This window comes from Phaethon aethereus (genome assembly GCF_964289735.1).
Source record: "Phaethon aethereus genome assembly, chromosome: 20".
NCBI lineage: Eukaryota > Metazoa > Chordata > Aves > Phaethontiformes > Phaethontidae > Phaethon > Phaethon aethereus.
In genome coordinates, this window is record NC_138596.1 from 5,809,251 (window position 1) to 5,829,157 (window position 19,907).

General features: G+C 51.9%; 2 protein-coding genes across 2 annotated transcripts in view; both read left to right on the forward strand.

Moving 5' to 3' along the window:
- COL27A1 (collagen type XXVII alpha 1 chain) overlaps window positions 1-13,225 on the forward strand; it is a gene marked incomplete at its 5' end in the record, with an annotated part of 159,089 nt that extends 145,864 nt beyond the window's left edge. Inside the window, 16 exons of the mRNA XM_082009004.1 lie at window positions 1,491-1,544; window positions 1,620-1,727; window positions 2,122-2,229; window positions 3,686-3,793; window positions 6,509-6,562; window positions 7,138-7,200; window positions 7,592-7,645; window positions 8,364-8,399; window positions 9,452-9,469; window positions 9,862-9,897; window positions 10,227-10,253; window positions 10,497-10,562; window positions 10,969-11,137; window positions 11,307-11,416; window positions 12,210-12,428; window positions 13,019-13,225. Coding sequence (XP_081865130.1) covers window positions 1,491-1,544; window positions 1,620-1,727; window positions 2,122-2,229; window positions 3,686-3,793; window positions 6,509-6,562; window positions 7,138-7,200; window positions 7,592-7,645; window positions 8,364-8,399; window positions 9,452-9,469; window positions 9,862-9,897; window positions 10,227-10,253; window positions 10,497-10,562; window positions 10,969-11,137; window positions 11,307-11,416; window positions 12,210-12,428; window positions 13,019-13,165 — 1,377 coding nt within the window. The 3' untranslated portion in view covers window positions 13,166-13,225. The remainder of the gene's footprint in view (window positions 1-1,490; window positions 1,545-1,619; window positions 1,728-2,121; window positions 2,230-3,685; window positions 3,794-6,508; window positions 6,563-7,137; window positions 7,201-7,591; window positions 7,646-8,363; window positions 8,400-9,451; window positions 9,470-9,861; window positions 9,898-10,226; window positions 10,254-10,496; window positions 10,563-10,968; window positions 11,138-11,306; window positions 11,417-12,209; window positions 12,429-13,018) is intronic.
- Window positions 13,226-17,343: 4,118 nt separating this feature from the next.
- On the forward strand, window positions 17,344-19,181 carry LOC309412258 (alpha-1-acid glycoprotein-like; the record flags this gene model as incomplete). The annotated part of the gene is made up of 6 exons (XM_082009130.1): window positions 17,344-17,454; window positions 17,897-18,039; window positions 18,264-18,334; window positions 18,647-18,748; window positions 18,829-18,929; window positions 19,119-19,181. The coding sequence occupies 6 exons, from the start codon at window positions 17,344-17,346 to the stop codon at window positions 19,179-19,181; spliced, it is 591 nt and encodes a 196-aa protein (XP_081865256.1).
- Window positions 19,182-19,907: the final 726 nt, after the last annotated feature.

Here is a 19,907-nt window from a genome sequence, read left to right on the forward strand (position 1 = left end):
CTCTCATGTTTTTCCCCACAATGTGTGATTTGGTCTATGGTCTACGCCTTGAAAGACTGTGAAGAACCTAGTGGGAGGGCTGTAAACATGTATTTGAGTGTCCAAGCCCAATAGTTTGTTGGCTTTGTGGAGCTGGAGAAGATCAAGACAATTACAGCTCCAGCATGATGGGTGAATCTTGGGCAGGTCTTTAGTCACTGCCATGGGTTGTGTCTTTCCCATACCCCTGCTTGTGGTGCCTCCAGCCACAGCTGGCTCGTCTGTCCCTAAGGAGGCTGAGCCAGGCAAGTGTCTGTCTCTTTCACTTGGACCATAAACTTTTCTGGCTTGAAACCTTCCAAATTTGGAGTCCATTTATCCATGCAGTTCTTATGTTTCTTGGAAGAGTCCCTCTAACTTCTTCCCTTTACTGAGCAAGAAAACACAGCGCACATGGGTCCTTCAGGGTTCATTGGGGTACCTCATACCTACTCCAACCTCCACATCTGGCTATAATGACAGCTTGCTAATTATTCTCACAGATCAGGGACTTTATTTGCTAAAACATAAGTATGTGATCTCAATACTCAGCAAATTCCTGCTCCCTTTTGGCAGATGTCAGGTTTTTTAATCTGACCCTGCTGGGGTAATGCCAGAAGATAGTTTAACCTACAGTAGGTATTCTTGGCAAAAAGCGTACCAGGCGATAACATAAATAAACTCTACCCCATCGATGGACAATCCGGAACCGCCTTTGGGTCTAATGAATAGCAGAGAAAGCACCCCCAGGAGTATTTCTTTCATGTAGCTGGCCTGCCTGGTCCTCTGCAGATGGAGAAACAATGCACAGAAAATGCAGTGCTTCAGTTTAAAAGTGCTTTAGTACATGACCTCACTAAGAGAGCGCTAGTGAAGGTGATGAGGCTGAGTTTTCCATTCATTCTGCAGAAATTAATTCTTTTTACAGCTAATAAACCTCAGGAGTATTTCTTTTATGTCTTTATTCACATAAAAGCACTGCAAATTTTAGACACAAGATACCCTTTTCATTGCCATTAACTTTCCAAAATAGAGGACACTACCTCGCAGAGAAAAGCTCTTGCTGAATGCCCTGCAGAAGACTTACTGGGTCCTTGGTTCGGCACTGTGCCGTCAATGAACTGACAGAGGACGCAAGTTTTAAGCATCTTGTTCTAATGGACTCTACTGAGTCCTCCCTCGAGTTCATCCTGCTTTATTTGTCCTCATCTGCTCTGTATTAGGAAAAATGTAGGTCCTTGCCTTCTAGCTATTCATTCCTGCCCTAGAACTCTCAAGACATACGAAGAATCACTTGTAATAAAACCAAATAGCAGTTCATTCCCTAGTGTTGGAGCGACTGACTTTATAAATCTCCTTTTTATAAAACTCTTTCCAACCATTATCCAAAAGCACACCCTGAAGTCAGGCTCCCAAGTGAAGTTGTGCTAGAACTACTGCAAATTTCGATGTCTGTCTTCTTTTACTTGCAGGGTCAGAAAGGAAAGCAAGGAGCACAGGGCAATGCAGGGAGCAGAGGCTCACCGGTAGGTAAAAATTCAATTTTCTGCCCCAGCAAATGCTGTCTGGTAGCTCCATCACTAACAACTTTGTGATTTTAGGGCATCCTTGGGCTACCGGGTCCTCGAGGAGTGGTGGGAAGGCAGGGTCAAGAGGGTGCCCCTGGAGTGGACGGAGTGCCTGGGAAGGACGGCGTGCCTGGGATGCCTGTGAGTTTGCAATTGTAACCTTATAGCATCAATAGCAAAACCAACTTAGGAGCTGGAAAACTAAAAGGTAGCACACGAGAAATGGATGCAGTCCAGCTATAGATATTCCAGTTCACGTGTACCCAGAGCGGATCATACACTCCTCTTCATATCTCACGTGCACATAGAGGCAGCAGCTGCCTTTGCATGGCAAGGTCTGTGAATAAACCGGTGTTTCTAGCCTGCCAGATACTTGCATGCACAGACTTCTATAAACATCTCTGCAGACCCACCCATGCCCCGATGCCGGGTGCTTGCTGCAGGCAGAATCACACCACTCCCCTGTCCCCCCAGAAGCTGTGCAGAGGTGGAAAGAGCATCTTGTTTTATAACCTCTTCTGGGTTTCTTTTCTAGGGAGAGCAGGGTGATGATGGGGAAGAAGGTGTGACAGGGATGCCAGGCAAAAGAGGGAACCCTGGCATTCCAGGACTCCCTGGGGCACAGGGACCACCAGGATTCAAGGTGAGTTTCTGAATCCCTAAGATACTGCAACAAGCAATCCAGTACATGAGCCTGTTGTCTCCACAGTCTAATAATTAAAGTCTCAAATCCTGCTGCCATCTTTCACTTAGCTAGAGGCTGATCTTTCTATCCATCCATTCATCCATCCATCCATCCACTTTCATGACATTCGCAGCAGCTGAATGTCCCAGAGACCTTTCTGCCTTTGTCAAAGTTCACTGAGCTCAGGAAGCTACTGCTACGCATACCCACACTACGAACACTTTAGCCTTCTTTCATTAGAAATCTGGCTAAAAAACCACGGCCTTGGAGAAGTTACAAAGGAACTGCTACAGCCTGCCCATAGGATGTCCAGGATGCATGACTCTATGGGAAATTCGGGCATCCTCTACCTGCTGCCCTGCAAGGCCTGAACTGCTGAAGGGAAATAATTTGTGGCACTTGTTTTTTAGCATATATTTACTGGATTGGAACAGCTGGAACCAGTATGGGCTCTGGGTGGAACCAGGAACAAGCTGCTTTGTGACCTTGGGGTTTCTTGCTGGTCCTTGACCTGGTCCAGGCTGGTCACAGGACCTGAACTGGACCAGCAGCAATTCAGCCATTTGTAGAAAGACTCTGTGAAGACTCCGGCTGGGTTTGGAGAGGCTATCAGGGCTGATTTAAATTATGCCTCCCATAACGCATGACTCTTAAACTGTCACTTGCTGCCCTCCAGCTGCTTTGGGTAGAATAGCAGGCCGCTACCAGCAATGACTGAAAGACCCTTGTGTCAATATGACATTATTTCCCTGGCTCCAGGGAAATTTCTTGCCTTTCTCCAGCTGCTCATCCATCCTAGGCTCTCGCTGCCTTTGCTCCTCTCTCCCAGACCGCCCCAGATGGAGTAGCTGGGGCTTGTGCTGGTCCTGGCACCCGCCAAGGGGAAGAGGTGGGGAGCACAGTGTGGTGCTGGCTCTCTGAAGCCCCTCTCTTGCCCTTAAGTTGTGGAGTTGGTGCCAGGGCAAATGTTGGCTTTGCAGCCTCAGGACTGAAGTCCTCCAGCTGAAGTCTTGGCATGTCTTCAACATTTTAGATGGATTAATCATCCATTGCTAGCCTGTTGGGGGGAAGAGATTATGAGAAGCTGCAGGGCAGGACAGACAACATACGGAAGTAGAGACAGAGGACATTTCACCCCCTTGCTTTCCTTAGCCCCGATGCGGGCGGTACAGCTCTGCTGAAGCTCCTGCTCTGTGAGAAGCTCAGGAGGGGACGCAGTCGTGCCCGTCGCTGGTCTCACACTGTGCATCCTGCAGCAATCCACCTTCGCTGACCTGAGGCATCTCCGGATGAAACCACATTCCTTATCCCAATGAACCACGCTTTTCCAGCTTTCCATCTATGGCCATTTCGGCTGAGTGTTGTTATATTTAGCTCTTGTCCTTTGGAATTACTTGAATTCTGTTATTTTTAGGGTGAAAGAGGATTGCCTGGACAGACTGGCCAAACAGGGAAGCGAGGATCATCAGGAGGAACAGGCCTTCCAGGGAGCCCTGGTGATCTGGGACCCAAAGGACAGCCGGTTAGTGACGAACTGAGCTGATCAGCCCCGATTCCAAGCTGTCTCCCGCAGAAGAGAGTGCAGATCCACAGGCTGGGATGGCAGGGTGGGCCCTGGGAGGGTCTTTTACAGGGGAACCCGTAGCCAGCTTACGTGTGAGTGCAGGAGCGTCGGCACAGCTCTCTCCAGCATGCACACTTCCCTGCTCTTCACTGCTCCCTTGTGCCCAGAGGTGTCCACCCCACACCTGCATTCCCCAAGACAGCGTGGCTGCTCACGTCATCCTCGTGCCTGCGGGTACAAGGCCGTGGTGCGTGCTGGCAGCTGGGCTGCAGAGCCATCTCAAACAGCCTCAGCAGTGTCTCCGGTGAGAGCTGTTACGAGAGCCATGGAGCCTGTGGGAGGTGTTGAGTGTAGGAGGTGAATTCTTCACTCCAAGCCGTCCGAAAGGTGCAAAGGACGGTCTGTAGCTCTGCTGGGTCAGGCAGGAGGTGCAGGAGCAGGCGTCATCGGTGCAGATTTGAGGGCGGTGGAGCTGCGAGTTCAGAGCACGCTGTGGGAGAAACACCGAGAGCCCTCGGTCAAAGCAAAAGTTAATTCCCACTCCTGCCTCCAAGGCAGGCTCCTAATCCTTACTGCTTTTCTTTATTGTGCTGGTGGGGTTGCCCAGTTTAGCACTGATCACAGTATCATCAAATCATAGAACAGTTTGGGTTGGAAGGTACTTTTAAAGGTCGTCTAGTCCATCCCCCCTGCGGTGAGCAGGGACATCTCCAACCACAGCAGGTTGCTCACAGCCCCGGCCAGCCTGACCTGGGATGGTTCCAGGGATGGGGCATCCACCACCTCTCTGGGCAACCTGGGCCAGGGGTTCACCACCCTCATTGTCAAAAATTTCTTCTCTTTATCTAGTCTAAATCTGCCCTCTTCCAGTTTAAAACCACCACCCCTTGTCGTATCGCTACAGGCCCTGCTAAAAAGCCTGTCCCCATCTTTCTTATCAGCCCCTCTCAGCCCTGGCAGCTGCAGGAAGTTCTCCCCGGAGCCTTCTCTGCTCCAGGCTGAGCCCCCCCAGCTCTCCCAGCCTGTCCTCCCAGCAGAGCTGTTCCAGCCCTCGGAGCATTTTTGTGGCCCTCAGCCTGAGGCTATATTGAGAATACTTAAGCTATTTAGATTGGGACCACCATCAGAGGGTCTCGTTAGACCACAGATGTAAAACTAACCTGGGGAAAAGAGAGATTAGGACTAACAGAAAACAAGGGACAAGATGAACCCAAACTATGGCAATTAATATATACTTGTTTGTATATTTTATCTAAAACCCTGTGATGGCAGTCTTCAAGCTGAAAGATAGTAGCCAACAGCACAATAACCTATCATTTTGCCTCTCGTGTCCACAAGTGGCGGGTTCACTTGCCCAGTATTGCCACTGCTTACCTTGCTGCATAACTAGTGATCAGGTCCCCTTAGCTGGGATGACTCCATGGCATTTAAACCCTTCTGACTTCCCATTTGCTTTTGTCCAAAATTCTTCTCGAAAGAAGGCTTGGCTGGTTATTTTAACGCAGGAAAGACCTTAGCCCTCCATTAGTAGCAGTTTTCCTTTCCAGTATCCATAAATGGGCAGTTAAATCAATTTGTATCCTTGGAAACTTTCTTATGCTCCACCGAGTCCAACCAAACCCTTTCTTGCCAAGCAGTTTCTCACTGTCATGGCAGGAAAAACTTCCTAACAGTGAAGTCTCTGGACTGACTCCGGAATAGCCTTGTAATAGAGGTGGTGAAAACCCCATCGCTTGAGTCATTTACAGCTGGGCTGAACAAGGCATTGTAAAACATCCCGTAAAGCACAATCCAGCACGGGTCATCATAGTCCTGCCGAGAGTCCAAACAAGCCTTTTCCATCTCTGATATTCCTAAGACTGTAGATAAATCATCTGGTGTATGTTTCTGACCCGTTTCTTTTAACATTGAATCATTTCGGATTTTGACATCTGAGAAGTCCAGAAATATCAAAGGACATACATCTCAAACACGGTGAAATGAGGGTGTTTATATAAGGACATGCTACCCAGTGTGGGGGTTTTTTTTATTCTCAGGGTGCATGCTATGTGCTAATCCAAGCCTGATGGCCTTCCAAATATTTTATTATTATTTTTCTTAAGAAATTGAGCAAAAATCCCTACAGGGTTGAATAGGAAAAGAATTAGGGGATGTGCACAGTTTTCCTGGGTTTGAGTGGGAGGTTATGTTGTAGGAACATGCATTTTTTTGACAGTTTGCATAAGCATAGTTTGAAATTATCCTTTAGTCGGTCAGTCCAATTCGTATTAGAAATAAAAGAGCTTGGTTTAAAGGGCTTTCAAGCTGGTTTTTTGCAGCGTGAACTTCCAAGATCAATCCCAGTGTAGATGCTCTCCATCCTGCTTCTGCTGACTGTGGTCCAAGCTAGGCAAGCATCTGCTAGAAATAGTGTAGAAATGCCTCCCATTTTGGGGGCAAAAAGGCTTAGTCTATGAGATCTGAGTAACCTATGAGTCTGTGAGAGCTTCTGGATTTTTGTGTAATTCCTCCTTCAGATTTCTTTGATACTTCTTTCTCATCAGTCCTGTATTAGACTGAAGAATACTAATGGATTTCTCTTTCTCTGAAGCTGCTGAACTCTTGGCATGTCTTCGAGTGACCGGCTGTTCAATGTGAACTTACTGTTGTTCTTGTATTTGGTCTTTTTTGCAGGGAGACTTTGGCGAGGCAGGATTTCCAGGGATTGCGGGCATGTTTGGGCCAAAGGTAAGAGGCTGTCTTGTGACCAGTTGGCTTTCTAGTCTCGCTTTACTGGGGACAGACAAGGCAATACTTGTAAGACTTTATTAGGAGCTCTGCAAAAACTATTGAATTGTGATTCCAGCTTTCTTTAGCTTATGCATCTTCATTTCTTAAATGAATGTGTGTTTCTATGTGCTTTGTTGGAGCTTATTCCTGTTAAAATGGGTAGACAGTAGAGGGAAAAAGGCTGTCTTATAGACCCCAGAGCTGTTCTCCCCACCTGAACCTCTTTCAGACGCTTGTATTTCCAGCATCAGTCATCAGTCTGTACCTGAGACACGATATGCGTTCCTAATGTTGAGAGCCTTGATTTGAAATTTAGACTCATTTTATCAGCTTATAATTCTCCTGGTGAAGGGGGACCGGTTTCTTTTCTGTAGAAAGTAAAGGGCTTGCAAAACAGCAGTGGGAAAAGATTTTTTTTAAAATTGGACCTTCCCATTCCTGTAGACAAGAGGCAGCACCTCTGTCCTTGCAGCAAGGGCATAAACACGGAATATGTTTATTCAGGGGACCTGGTGTCTCATTTTTGCTTGCAGGGCCCCCCAGGAGACCTTGGTTTCAAAGGCATCCAGGGACCACGTGGGCCGCCCGGTCTCATGGTGAGTGGGTTTTCAGTTTGTTTGGTTTGGGAGGATTTTCTTCCTTCCTCCGTCCTCTATTTCTGTGAGGCTGCAGGGTGCTATACGGAGCGCAGTGCACTGTTCGCCGCGTGCCTGGCAGACACGTGCACGGGGCTCTTCTGCCTCGGAGATGCTACACTGAAATCTTTCTATTTCTGGCATTTCTACTTGGGTTGTGACAACTGTACTGTGAGGGCTTGTGTCTTTGGACTTGCATTTTGAAACGTTTTTTTATTTCAGCTACAGCCAACACCGCGATCATGTTGCTGAAAAGCGGCAAAGAGATTCAAGTGCCTTCGCTGGGTCTGCCGTGGTAGAAGCGACCGGCAGTTCTCGTGTGATGGTTCACGCGTATCTTTTTCTTTTGCAGGGAAAAGAAGGAATTATTGGTCCGCTTGGCATTCAGGGTCCCACGGGAAGCCCAGTAAGTATCTGCTTTTTTTTCTGCCTGTATTTTTCAGAAGAGCATAATGTTTGAGATCCGAGATGCTTGAGGCCAGCATAAGTAAATCCCAAGTCCTGCTGTAACGAGGGAAACAAAATGGTCTTTAAGATGAGCAGCTTGAAATAAGTGCAGGTTTAGTCTCTGGCTGCATATATAGCTCCAGAGAGATTATTAGCTTAAAAGAGAGGAACAACTCTACCTAAGTGCAGGTTTTATGATAGATTGGCTCAGACTAGAAGACAAGAATGTTACTGCAGTTTTTCAAAAGCAAGCTGCCACATTTTCCAAAGAACTTGGCCTGGGGGAGAGCAAAAAACACAGCAGCGGGTTGGGGGGAGGAAGACTGGTAAATGTAAACTGGGAACAGCTTAATTCTGGGAAGTGTTGAAAATCCCTGCCTGCCCCAAAATGCCAAAGGCACTGAACACAGGTCAGCGCTTCGTAAAAACACGAGCATGAAGCTACTCAAAAGTTCAGTAGAGAGGCTGCTACTGGCAGAGATGGAAACCAGTAAGATGAACTTGGACACTGCTGAAACATCCAGTAATGGCTATTTTTTGCCTCGGGATGGGTGGACCAATATGACAGCCTGAGCTGAGTTCTTTAGAGATGCACTTGGGTCCTCACAAGCAGCTTCTGGGTGGCAACACAGGCAGGCAGCGCACCTTGCTAACAGTCACCTCGTGTGCTTTAACAGGGGCCCAAGGGAGACAAAGGCAGCCGCGGAGAAATGGTGAGTGCTGGTCTGCACCCCTGGGTGCATCCTGCCGGTGAGAGGGTCCCTCTCTTTGAAATAGCGAGAGCCACGCTGGGCTCCGCTGCACCCGCGTGGGCTCTGGCTCATCGTGGTGGCATCAGGCTCCCACGAGGGCAAGACATACACATCTATACATGTGCACACGCACGTATGTGCACGCACATCCACGCGTGCGCCTATGTAAGTGCACTCTGCTGCTACCATTTCCAATCACTTAACCCAATTACACAGCAAAAGCTAACGCTTTACAGACGGCTGTGGTGCCTCCAGGAACAAACCGCAGTGAAAGGCAGCCCAAGAAGCCCCAGGCTGTCCCTGCCGGGGGCACAGGACCTGCCTGCACGGCCGCGTTGCCCGGCTGCAGCCCCCGCAGCTGGGGCAGCAGTGCCAGGGCAGCCTCTCGCCTTCTGCTGTCTCTGGCACCTCCTTGCAGGGGCTCTGACGGACTTTTACACCTTCTCGTAGCTCCGTGGTGTTCTCACCATACAGGGGATGCGTGGGGTATACTGGATACGTGTCGTTCATCCTCGTGACCCACAACACGGGTCCCCCTGCTCTCCGGGTTTCTTCCTTTAGCAACCGGTGGTTGTTCCTGCCCGCGGGGGCTTGGCCCAGGCATGGGAGCCCAGCAAACACAGCTGGTGGCCGGTGCAGAAGGCTGGTTCGTGCCTCCTTCAGACGAGACCTCTCAGAAACAAACGGCCCCCAGGCGCCAAAAATCCCAGTGCACGTTTCTAACAAGCCTCTGTTTCTTCTTGCTCACCATTTTCCCCGTCCGTGGGCACGGCAGAGGACAGCGTGCTGGCGGGGACCTGTGCCCCAGAGCAAGCATTTGCTGTTGCCAGGGCCGTCGGCGTCCTTCACTGCAACAACCTCTCTGCCATGGCCCTTGGGCCCCTGTTCTCACTGTCCTCCCAGCGCAGGCACCTCGGGAACGGCACGTAAATGTACAGGGTGATTTTCATTTATTAATGAGCATCTTCTAACAGCTTCTTCCCTTTTTCTGTCTATTTTTTTTTTCTCTGCAGGGTCTGCAAGGTCCAAGGGTGAGTATTCAAAATCACTTTTTTCTGATGAGTATCTTTTATTTAAATAAAACAGCTGCTTTTCGCAAATGTAAAGCTGCAGAGTGGGTAATTGCGCATACAGGGAATGTGATAAGTACCTGGGGATATGGCATTAATGATAGTTAAGGAGCTGAAAGCTGGAAACAAGGGCTGCAGTAGGAACAGACCAGGTGCAGACAGATGCCCTCAGAGTTGGGAGATGGACGAAATGGGGCCACCTCCTGTCTCCTGAAAGGTTTGAGGGAGAAGATGCTATAAAAGGTAAAAATGTGGAGGATTTCAGCAGGAAACAAACTCATGCTGGTGACAGCCATGAGAGGTGGAAATACAAACTGAAGACATTTCACTAACTGATGCCACTCTGTCTTTAGGGTCCTCCAGGACCACGAGGACACCCTGGCCCTCCGGTACGTATATGTGGAATGAGTTCAAAGACATTATTGAAACAAGCTAAAATTATTGCCATGGTACTCTCCAGAGGGACTGTTCACTCACTGGAAATTATAGCTTAGCCCCATTCCTCGTATGCAAAAATGTGTGAATGGACTAGTGTTTCTTGTGCTTTACTCCATACCATCTCCAAGTATTTTACAGAGACAGCATTGTTGCCTCTCTCAGTCATCTGCATTGAGGGACTCCAGGGGAAAGAGGATTTCAAAAGGACATGACTGAATATCTTTGCAATCCTGACTGCCCATCTTTCTGGCTGATGCCCTTTTTTTGCTTTGATTTCTAGGGACTGCCAGGAATTCCAGCCTCATTTGTAAGTTGCCGTTTTCTGTACGTTTGTTAATGATGATAATAAGTCATACAGAGCCAAGGTGCTGCTGGGACATCCAGAAAGAGCTGCTGGGACCCTGAAGACACAAACCCAGGTCCAGCAAGGGATGCTGTGTTAGCAGAGCAATGCTTGAATCACAGCCCTAGACCAAGAAGCATTTGCTTGCATCAGGGCCTGTTCAGCTTCTAAACAGTCTCAGTTACCATCTTTTTCACCCCACACTAGCAACAAGATGGCTTTGGGGCAGCTTTCCAGACATTAATCAACTCGAACACCGCACTCAAGACAGAGGTACGAGGGTACTTTTGAACTCACTGGTCTTTGCTGGAGGCTGGGAATGGTCACCGCGTTGCTTGTTCTTTCTGTGTCCTTAAAGTTTATATACGCAAAGCTCTGGTTTATCGCTGTTCTCATGGGATAACCGGGGTTTATGCATGTAACGATCCAATGAAAGGATGTGGTTCTGTTGTGTTACTCATTTGTGAAGCTTCAAACCTCATGGCATGGCCATCGTGACTTTGCCAGCACTTCAGAGATGTCCCGTTCAGGACAGTGCAAGGTCTGCAGCTCACTGGATCCCAGCCAGCACAACCTGTCTTTGATCCACTGAGTTTTCCCACAGATAAAGCAGAAACTCTTGTGGTTACAGCACCTGGTGCCCCCCAAGGCACTTGACCTTGCCTCCTTTGCTCTTCAGGGTTACCAACACCCAGACCTTCTCATGCTGGACCAGGGAGGGGAGATCTTTAAGACTCTACACTACCTCAGCAACCTCATTCAGAGCATCAAAAGACCCCTGGGAACCAAGGAAAACCCTGCACGCATCTGTCGAGACCTCATGAACTGTGAACAGAAGATGAACGATGGTAGGAAGCCCTGGGTGTTCAAAGGCTACATCCTCCCCAGGGGCATTTCACGTGGCCCAAACTGGTCTCCTTCCCTGGGGCCAGTAACACAGAAATCAAAACTTTCCGTTTCTCATTCACAGAAAAGGTTAAGTGTTCTTGCTAATCCTTGAATCCTCCATTTCTTCAGGTACCTACTGGATTGACCCAAATCTTGGCTGTTCCTCGGACACCATACAGGTCGTCTGTAACTTCACCAACGGTGGGCAGACATGTCTTAGCCCCATCACCGTCTCCAAGGTACACACAGCTCAACCCTGGCATGGCATTTCCCATACTACTATTGTGAAATATTTACCCAGGGCTGTGTTGTCCCAGGACACTGGACGGTGACCACTATGACACAGCACACTGGTTTCTCCTCGAGGCAGTTAGTGTAGCTGTAACATTCAGAACTGCTCTCATGCAGTTAAAAATACACCTAAGACTGTTGTTGACTCTTGTCAAGACAAAGCAGTACGTTTGCAGCAACGTTTAATGAACCCATAACCTTAACAGAGGCCGGTAATTTTGCAAACATGCTGCTTCCAAATGCTTTGTTGAATTAACTTATGTTCAGGTCACTCTTGCATTTTGTTTTCTGCCACCTGAGAAAGTGAGGTCAGCTTAAATATACAAGTTTCCAATGAAGTTAATGCTACAGGATTTTTCTTGAGGAAGCACCTGTACCAAAAATACCAGTAACAATATCTGGGTTCACCTGCAAATGAACTCGAACCTGCTGCTTTGCTTCTTTGCAGAAGCGTGTATTAAATTCAAAGTTTACATTATTTTCCTCCGCCTTAAGAACCTGCCAGTTCTGAAAAACAAAGGACCTGCTGCGTCCCCACGAAAACTTTCCAGACTGACTTGGCATCTGGCCCTTATGCCCACGCTCATGCCAGATCCAGTTCTGGATGGCCGTGCGTGGCCACCTCCAGTCTTAAGCAGCGCTCGGGGACCACCTTTGCCGCCCACCTCGCGCTCAGGCTGCCGCTGGCTCCCTCCGGCCCCGCTGCAGGGGTACGCCCTAACGTCTCTGTCGCCTTCACAGCTGGATTTTGACATCGGGAGAGTCCAGATGACCTTCCTCCGCCTCCTGAGCTCAGAGGTGGTGCAGCACATCACCATCCACTGCCTGAATACCTCCGTCTGGCGGGAAGGCTCATCCGAGAAACCTTCGGAAAAAGCCGTGCGCTTCAGGGCCTGGAACGGGCAGATGTTTGAGGCGGACGGGCAGCTCAGGCCAGAAGTGGCAGCTGATGATTGCAAGGTACGGTGCTGCAAAAGAGGGGAGAGGTGGAGAGAAATGCCAGGCTGAACCCCCCCAGGGCACACAAAAAGGCTCGAGTTGTACCAGTGCTTCTTGTTCTCCCCAAAAAAGGGGGAGAAAGGTCTAGTTTACCTGTTCACCGCTTTAATTTTCCAGTCCAGGGTGCTATTGTGGCTCCTGTTAAGTAGATCGCCTTCAAACAGAAAGTGAAAAATTAAATTTCAAATTTACATGTCGGGGGTAGCAGCAGTTAAATGGCAGAAGGGGGAATTGCCACCCGAAGGCAGTGGCCTCGGCTCTTGCCCGATGTCGCCCTGAGTCGGTAGCCGCGTGTCAGCATTTTGGCTTCGCTGCCTCAGCAGCTGGTGTTTGCTGCCGCCATTCCAAGCTTGGTTTCCATCAACTCAATCTGGATAAAGGGTTCCCCAAAATGCTTTCTAAGCCTCACCCCAGACCTGCTCAGCCCAAAGGGCAGCCCCTTGTCTCGTGCAGGGCTTTTCAAGCTTACACCCCGGTGAAATGCATTCCTTTGAGCAGGATTTGCCCCCCAGTTAAACACCTTTTTCCGTCTTTCCCTCCTCCCTGCACAGCTCAAGGATGGACGCTGGCATCGGACTCTCTTTTCGTTTCGGACACAGGACCCTCAGCAGCTGCCAATTGTCAACATCTACAACCTTCCTCCATCCGAGCCAGGAAAGCAATATCACCTCGAGGTCGGCCCCGTGTGCTTCCTTTGAAACAAAGCCATCGAAACTGGGCTCCAAGGCTTTGACCCCATGTTTGGCCTATGTCTTTACACAGGCTCTCCCACCTCTCTGCAGCAAGGATAGCTGGGCTGTATCTTTTGGGTCAACTCTTGCTCTAGCCTTTGGCTCAAGGTCTCCAAGAACCCGTGATCTACTGAACTCAGCAGATTGTTGAAAGGAGGAATAACAAGGACGTAGGGGAAGCGGGTATCAGTCGGGACGTGAACAGCGAAAAGGGATCAGGGGACTAGATGTTGCAAGCGGTTCCACACACAAAGCTTTTTCCATGACCAAAGAAAACATTGAGAGAAACCTCAAGCAACTTGCAGCGTGTGTTTTTGTTTTCCCCCCCGCCCCGTTTTGTCTTACCTGGTTCCTGAGTTACCAAATGTTCTTTCCATTGAAAATTAATTAAAAGATAGAGCTTCCCTCTCAGAGCTTGTCGCCTCTGGATGGCCGCATGCTGCATCAGGTCTCCCAGGCGGAGCTGTAAGTTGAATCTGGCTGCTCTGTGTACCGGAAGCATTTTGATGTGCAATATTAGAAGAAACAAAATATATATATTATATTATTTAAAGCAAAAAGAAAAAGGAAAAAAAAAAACGGGAAAAAAAACCCTAACTTCCTCCTTCCATGGGTGAGTTTAATCAACATCCCTTCTCATGCGTGGTGTTGGGTCAGGAGAGAATCCCGAAGCCAAGAGGGGGGAATGGAAGGAGGAGAGGGGAAGAGATTGGTGCTAAAATAGAGAGAGAGGATGGGCTCGTTTGATTTGTTTCTACCTCTCACTGTGAAATCTCTGGTGCTCTTAAAAGTGTGTTATTTTATATATATGACTTTAAACTATTTAAGGTTGTGAAGGTGCTACAGTGTCTTGCCACAGACCCAAAAAAAAGCCCGTAGGACCATCTCTCTAGGAAGAGAGGAGGTTATGATCTACAGCTAAATCACAGAAACAGCCACCTTTAAAGGGATCCTTTAATCGCCGTGGATGTCAAGCATGTGCAACAACTCCAACCCTGTCCAGAATAACTTACAGGATACCTTAAAAGTAAATTTGCCTTTTTTCCTATTAATCAGCACTTCACTGCTTTGGGAGGGGAGTGAGGGATGCAGCTCATCTGGAAGCACTGAGCCTCAGAGAGAGCTATTTTCGAGTTGGTTGTCATGTAACTAGTTTTGCTGTAGTCGCGTTGGCCACACGTCCGTGCCGGCTTGCACGTGCAGTGACTCCCTGGTCTAAGCTCATATTTAAACCCAGCTCTGCAACCCTTCTGTCTGGCCCCTCTGTCAAGACTGACATGATGGTACCTTGTTTCAGAACCCAGCTGGGCTTGGAGGGGTTTTGTTTTGTTAAGTTTTGTAGAAATTTAGTCTCTATATGTAAATTTGGAGGATTTTTTTTTTTTTAAAGAGGATAATTATGGTAATCTTTAATTCTATATAAGGAATAATATTGATGTAATCGGAGCTGTACTGTATCAGAAATGCTTCAGTGCCTGTTTGGAGTTTTCATGTCTCATATGGACTATGGATTTTATTTTTTTGAGGAAAAAAAAAATATATGTGAGTCTCTCTTTGTGTATTCTTTTTTTTTTTTTTTTTTTTTTTACTACTGCCTGCTGGTTGGTTTCCAACAACCATCAGAAAAGGTTAACAAGATCTGTCCCAAATACCTCACCCTCCACGCAGCCCTGCCCCTGCTCGGAAATACCTCACCCCCGCGCGGGGCCGGCTCGCCCCGGCACCCCCAGGCCAAAATCACCATCGCTCATCGCCCGCTTGCTGCCTTCCCGTGCGCACACACTCCCCCGCTCCCGGGTTTCTCCCTCTCTCGTCCGCGCGCCATCGGGTTTGTGTGTTTTCTTGAGGCTGGAGTTACTGTTTGTTCTCATTAAAGCTTTTTCCCTTTTCTTTTCTTTCTTTTTTTTTTTTTTTTTTGGACTTCAAATAAATATTTAAAACTGAGGCAATGAAATGGGACTGGTATGGGGTTTTTTTGCTTCTTCATGGGAAACTAAGTGGTGAGTGAGGGTGTGCAGAAATAGCCCGGGGGTGCCAACGTTGCTGCAAGAGCCCAGAGACCCCCAGGGGAGCCCAGCCCACCCCCAAAACCCCTCCGTCGGCGCCGGTCACAGCGCGACCCGCCCAGCCCTCGGCACATTGCTAAACGCGCGGAAAGGCTGGGGTCCCGTGGGCTCCCCACCGCTGTACGTCAGCCCACTGCCCCACCAGCCGGTTCCTCATCCCCGTCCCCATCCTGACAGCGCCGGGGACCAAGAGGAAAGAAAAAATTAAAAATTAAACAAACAAAAAAATTGCTCCAAGCTGACTTTGAAACCGGGCTTCTTGCTTAGGAGGTTGCCCGGCCCCAGCCCAGCCTCAGCCTAAAAGCTCGCGGCACGGGCAGCGCCCACGCTGGGGGCAGCCGCGAGGGCCCCGCGGGCTCGGGCCAGGGGAGGGGGACGCAGGGTGCCCCCCGCACCCCGTTACCCCGCACCGCGGAGGCTGCTCCAGCTGCTCCGGCTGCTCCAGCTGCTCCGGCTGCTCCTGGGTCGCGTCGGGGGCAGCGTCGCGTTCGCTCGCTCCGCGCCGTGCCGCTCGCCGGCGGCGCGTTAGAAACCGGCTCGTTTGGGGCTGAGGGGCTCGCACGGGAGCCAGCCATTCCTGCAACACACCGCTTGTGGCCAGGGGAAGAGCAAACACCTTTAATAAATAAATCAATGCACTTACTTAACTACGAGGCCAAAGTTGGAGGAGATGCAAGGCACCGGTAACTAGAGAGAGCTGCATTTAAAGAAGTTGTAATTCTGCTAAAAGCCTGAGCCCCCTGCACCGGTTGGTCCCTTGCCACGTCCCCCCCCCAGCCAGAATGTATTAAACAAGTCCCTGTCTCCATCAGTTATTTTAGATTATTTAAAATTACCAGCGGTGTCATCAGCATCCACAGCCCAAAGGCCACTTCACCGCTGCGAGGCTGGGCTGGGGCCGGCCACGAGCAGCAGGTGCCGCAAGGGCACCGCACGCAACGGGGAGCTCCGCTGGAAGGGCTGAAAACCCCAAATTCACGGCTTTAGGGATCCCACTGCAGCTGCGGGGGTAGGGTCAGCTCAGGGAAGTGGCACCACTGGGGAGGAGGAGGTGTTGGGGTTTTGGTTTTGTTTTTAAATGTTGTTGCTTATCATCGAATCACAGAGGGTTTGGGTGAAGGGACCTGTAAAGGTCGTCTCGTCCATCCCCCCTGCGGTGAGCAGGGACATCGTCAACCACAGCAGGTTGCTCACAGCCCCGGCCAGCCTGACCTGGGATGGTTCCAGGGATGGGGCATCCACCACCTCTCTGGGCAACCTGGGCCAGGGGTTCACCACCCTCATTGTCAAAAATTTCTTCTCTATATCTAGTCTAAATCTGCCCTCCTTCAGTGTAAAACCATCACCCCTTGTCTTATCACAAACAGGCCCTGCTAAAAACTCCGTCCCCATCTTTCTCCTCAGCCCCTCGCAGCCCCGGCAGCTGCAGGAAGGTCTCCCCGGAGCCTTCTCTGCTCCAGGCTGAGCCCCCCCAGCTCTCCCAGCCTGTCCCCCCAGCAGAGCTGTTCCAGCCCTCGGAGCGTTGCTGGGGCCTCCTCTGGCCCCGCTCCAGCAGGTCCGTGTCTCTCCTGTGCCAAGGGCTCCCAGCTTGCACGGGGCCTCATCCTGCCCGCGACCACTCGCGAAGCCCAGCGCCAGCCCCGTGCCGCGGCGAGGAGCGAGGCCGGCGCAGACCCGAAGCCCTCACAGCCCCGGGGTGAGCGGCCACCACCCGGCCACTGCCGTGGGGATGCATTTGCCCCGCGGGGGAGAGCCGAGCCGTTCGGTGCCCCTGAGGCCTCCAAACACACCTGGAGCCGGCCGAGCACGGGCAAAATTAATTGCAGTTTCCGAGAACCAAAGCCTGTATCGGTGAAACGTGGGATTGGGATTTTTTTTCATCTTTTCTGCTGGAGAAATCCAAGCTTTTGCAAGCTTAGTTTCCTCCACCTGCTATTGCTTCATGCCTGAGCAAACAGCCCAGCTGCTGCACAAGGACATGAGGGCTGGGGACGTCCAGCTTTGTGGGCGGCCGTATATAAGGGACGCGGCCGAGCCACGTCCCGCCAGAGCAGGAGCCTCCTCTCATCCGGCCGGGCGATGCTGGCCACACTCGCCCTCCTCCTGGGGCTGCCGCTCGCCCTCGCCGCCGAGCCCTCCAGCTGCGCCCGGCTCGTCACGGTCACCTTTGACAATGCCACCGTCCCTGGGGTAAGCCCTGCCCTCCACCCGGGCGCCCGTCCTCGCCTTCCTCCCGGCTCTGCCAGCGTTACGGGTGCAGAAGTGGTTATGAACCCAACGGCAGCTCAAAGCTTATCCCACTCCCTGCCCATGCTTATTTTCCTAAAAAAATCAAGACTGCTGCACATGGGGAGCATGGGGACAGGGTGAAGCCTTGCAGCGCTGCACCCATAATCTCATGAGCAGACGCTTTCGGGGGGCTCCTGCTTCCAACCCCCAGTGCAAACCGGCCTGGGCAGCGCCGTCCCCAGTTTTTCACCCTCACCCGGGCCAGGTCCTGCCCGGGGCACTCACCTACCAGGGTGCCGGTGGCCACGGGATGGCAGGGCAGAGCCTCTGCTTTACTCACGTGGTGCCCACGGGTGAACCCAGCGCAGACCCCGACCCTTCCCCGCCCTCCTCCTCTCCGCAGCTCCTGGGACAGTGGATCTACATCGCCGGCGCCTCCAGGTACCAACCTCGCCTGCGGGAGCCGACAGCAGTGAAACATGCGACGTTTTTCTTGTCTCCCAGCGGCCACGAGGATGAGCTCAACGTCACCGAAATCATGAGAGTGTAAGGACGGGGATTCGCCCCTCACGCAGCTCCCCTGTGCCCGGGGGCATTTCCACCCGCTGGTACCATCCTCCGGGCTGAGACACCCACACAAATTTGGGGCTGGAGCTCAGCTATGCCAAATTTATTTAAGCTCTGCAGCCTGGCTGGAGTTCTGAATCCCTCGAGTTTGGTTGGGGCAGTTTTGGGGGATGTTCGCCCCACCTGACCTCTCTGCCCCACAGGAATGAGACGTGCGTGGTGATGAACATCAGCAAGATCCTGGTCTTTCATCACAACTCCAGCCTGGTGCACGGTAAAGCCGTGGCGTGGGGCGGGGATGGGGGGCACGCCAGCCACACCTTGCACCCTCCCGCTTCTGCCCTCCGCTAACGGGCACCCTGAGCCCCCGGCGCCAGGCCTTTTACACCTAAAACACGTCTGGATGTGGGGAAGAAAAGTTTCCCCCACCCCTCGCAATGGGTACGGCAGCGCTGGGGGACCCGGCCGGGCCCCCCCAGCATGAGTCTCCCGGGGTAAGGGGACGAGCAGCCCCCGCCACACGGCCGGAGCCCCGGCACGGGGTGACGCTCCCAAAGGGGAACCCCACTCTCCCCGTGCCTTCCAGTCGATGACGAGGTGCCTTCCACGGCCGAGCTGATCCAAAGCGACAAAGACCTGCTGATCCTGAAGCACTTCGGTGACAACCTCCTGGGTCTGAGCCTCTCGGGTGAGTGGATGCTCCCCAGATCCGCGGGGCGCAGCGGGTTGCCCCCCCCTTCTCCTGTTACCACCCCGTCTCTCCGGCAGCACGGACGCCCAACGTGAGCAAGGAGCACCTGGAGGAGTTCAAAGCCCACCTGCACTGCCTGGGCTTCACCGAGGAGGAGGTGTTCTTCACTTCCGAAAAGGTCCGAAGCCCTCCCCAGGGTGGCGAGCCCCAGTCCGGGCCAGCTCCCGCCGCCGGCTGGGACGGGGGTCCCGGCGGGGTGTAAGAGCAGCTCTGCCCCTGTGCCCCCTCTCCTCCCCCGTCATTCGTGGTTCTTTGGGTGGTTTTGGGGCAAGGGGGCACCGACGGCCGCTCTCCCCCGCTCCCGCAGGACACCTGTCCTCTGCCCGAGGAGAAGATGGACGAAGGCGATGCGGAGCCGCAGCTGGAGTGACCCCCGCGGGCTGGGTCAGCCGCCCCATCCTCATCCTCCTCCAGCCGCGGCCGGGCTCAGCTCAGCCTCAGGACTTTCTATCGAGGTTTCATTTTTTTCCTCTCGGATGAAACACCCAGTTCCCCCATCCTTGCCCGACCCGAAATAAACCCCCATGTTGCAACCGCCTGCCGCTCCCGCCGCATCCTTGCTGGGAGCGCGGGCGGGATCCCCGCATCCCCGAACCTGCTGAGAGGCATGAAACGCCCTGGACAGAACCCCGCCCGGGCCGAGTGTGGCAGCGGGCACGGAGATGCTCATCCCTCCTGCCAGCCCCACGGGGCCACGGGACCCTCCTGGCCACCCTGGTGGGTCCCCTCCAACCACGGGGCGCTGGGACACGAGCACCCACTCACCAGCCCCAACCCCACGGGGAGACACACAAACCTGCCGACCCCCTCGTGTCTCCTCCGGCGTGACTCAAACCAGCCAAGGTGCTGTTAGCACCCAAACATCCCACTTTTTCAAGCTAAATCCCACGAGCCTCCGCCTGTGCCGGGGGCTTGCGCAGGGGCCAGGGCGAGGTGGGGTGACGCGGGGTGACATCGCGCCTCCCCCGGGTGTCTCGGAGCAGGGCAAGGGGGAGAGGACGGGAAAAACCATCACCTGGGACCGGCCCGAGGGACCTGGGGCTGCTCTGCTGCCGGAGGGGAAAAGGCAATCGGAAATAAAAGCCAGAAAAGCAGA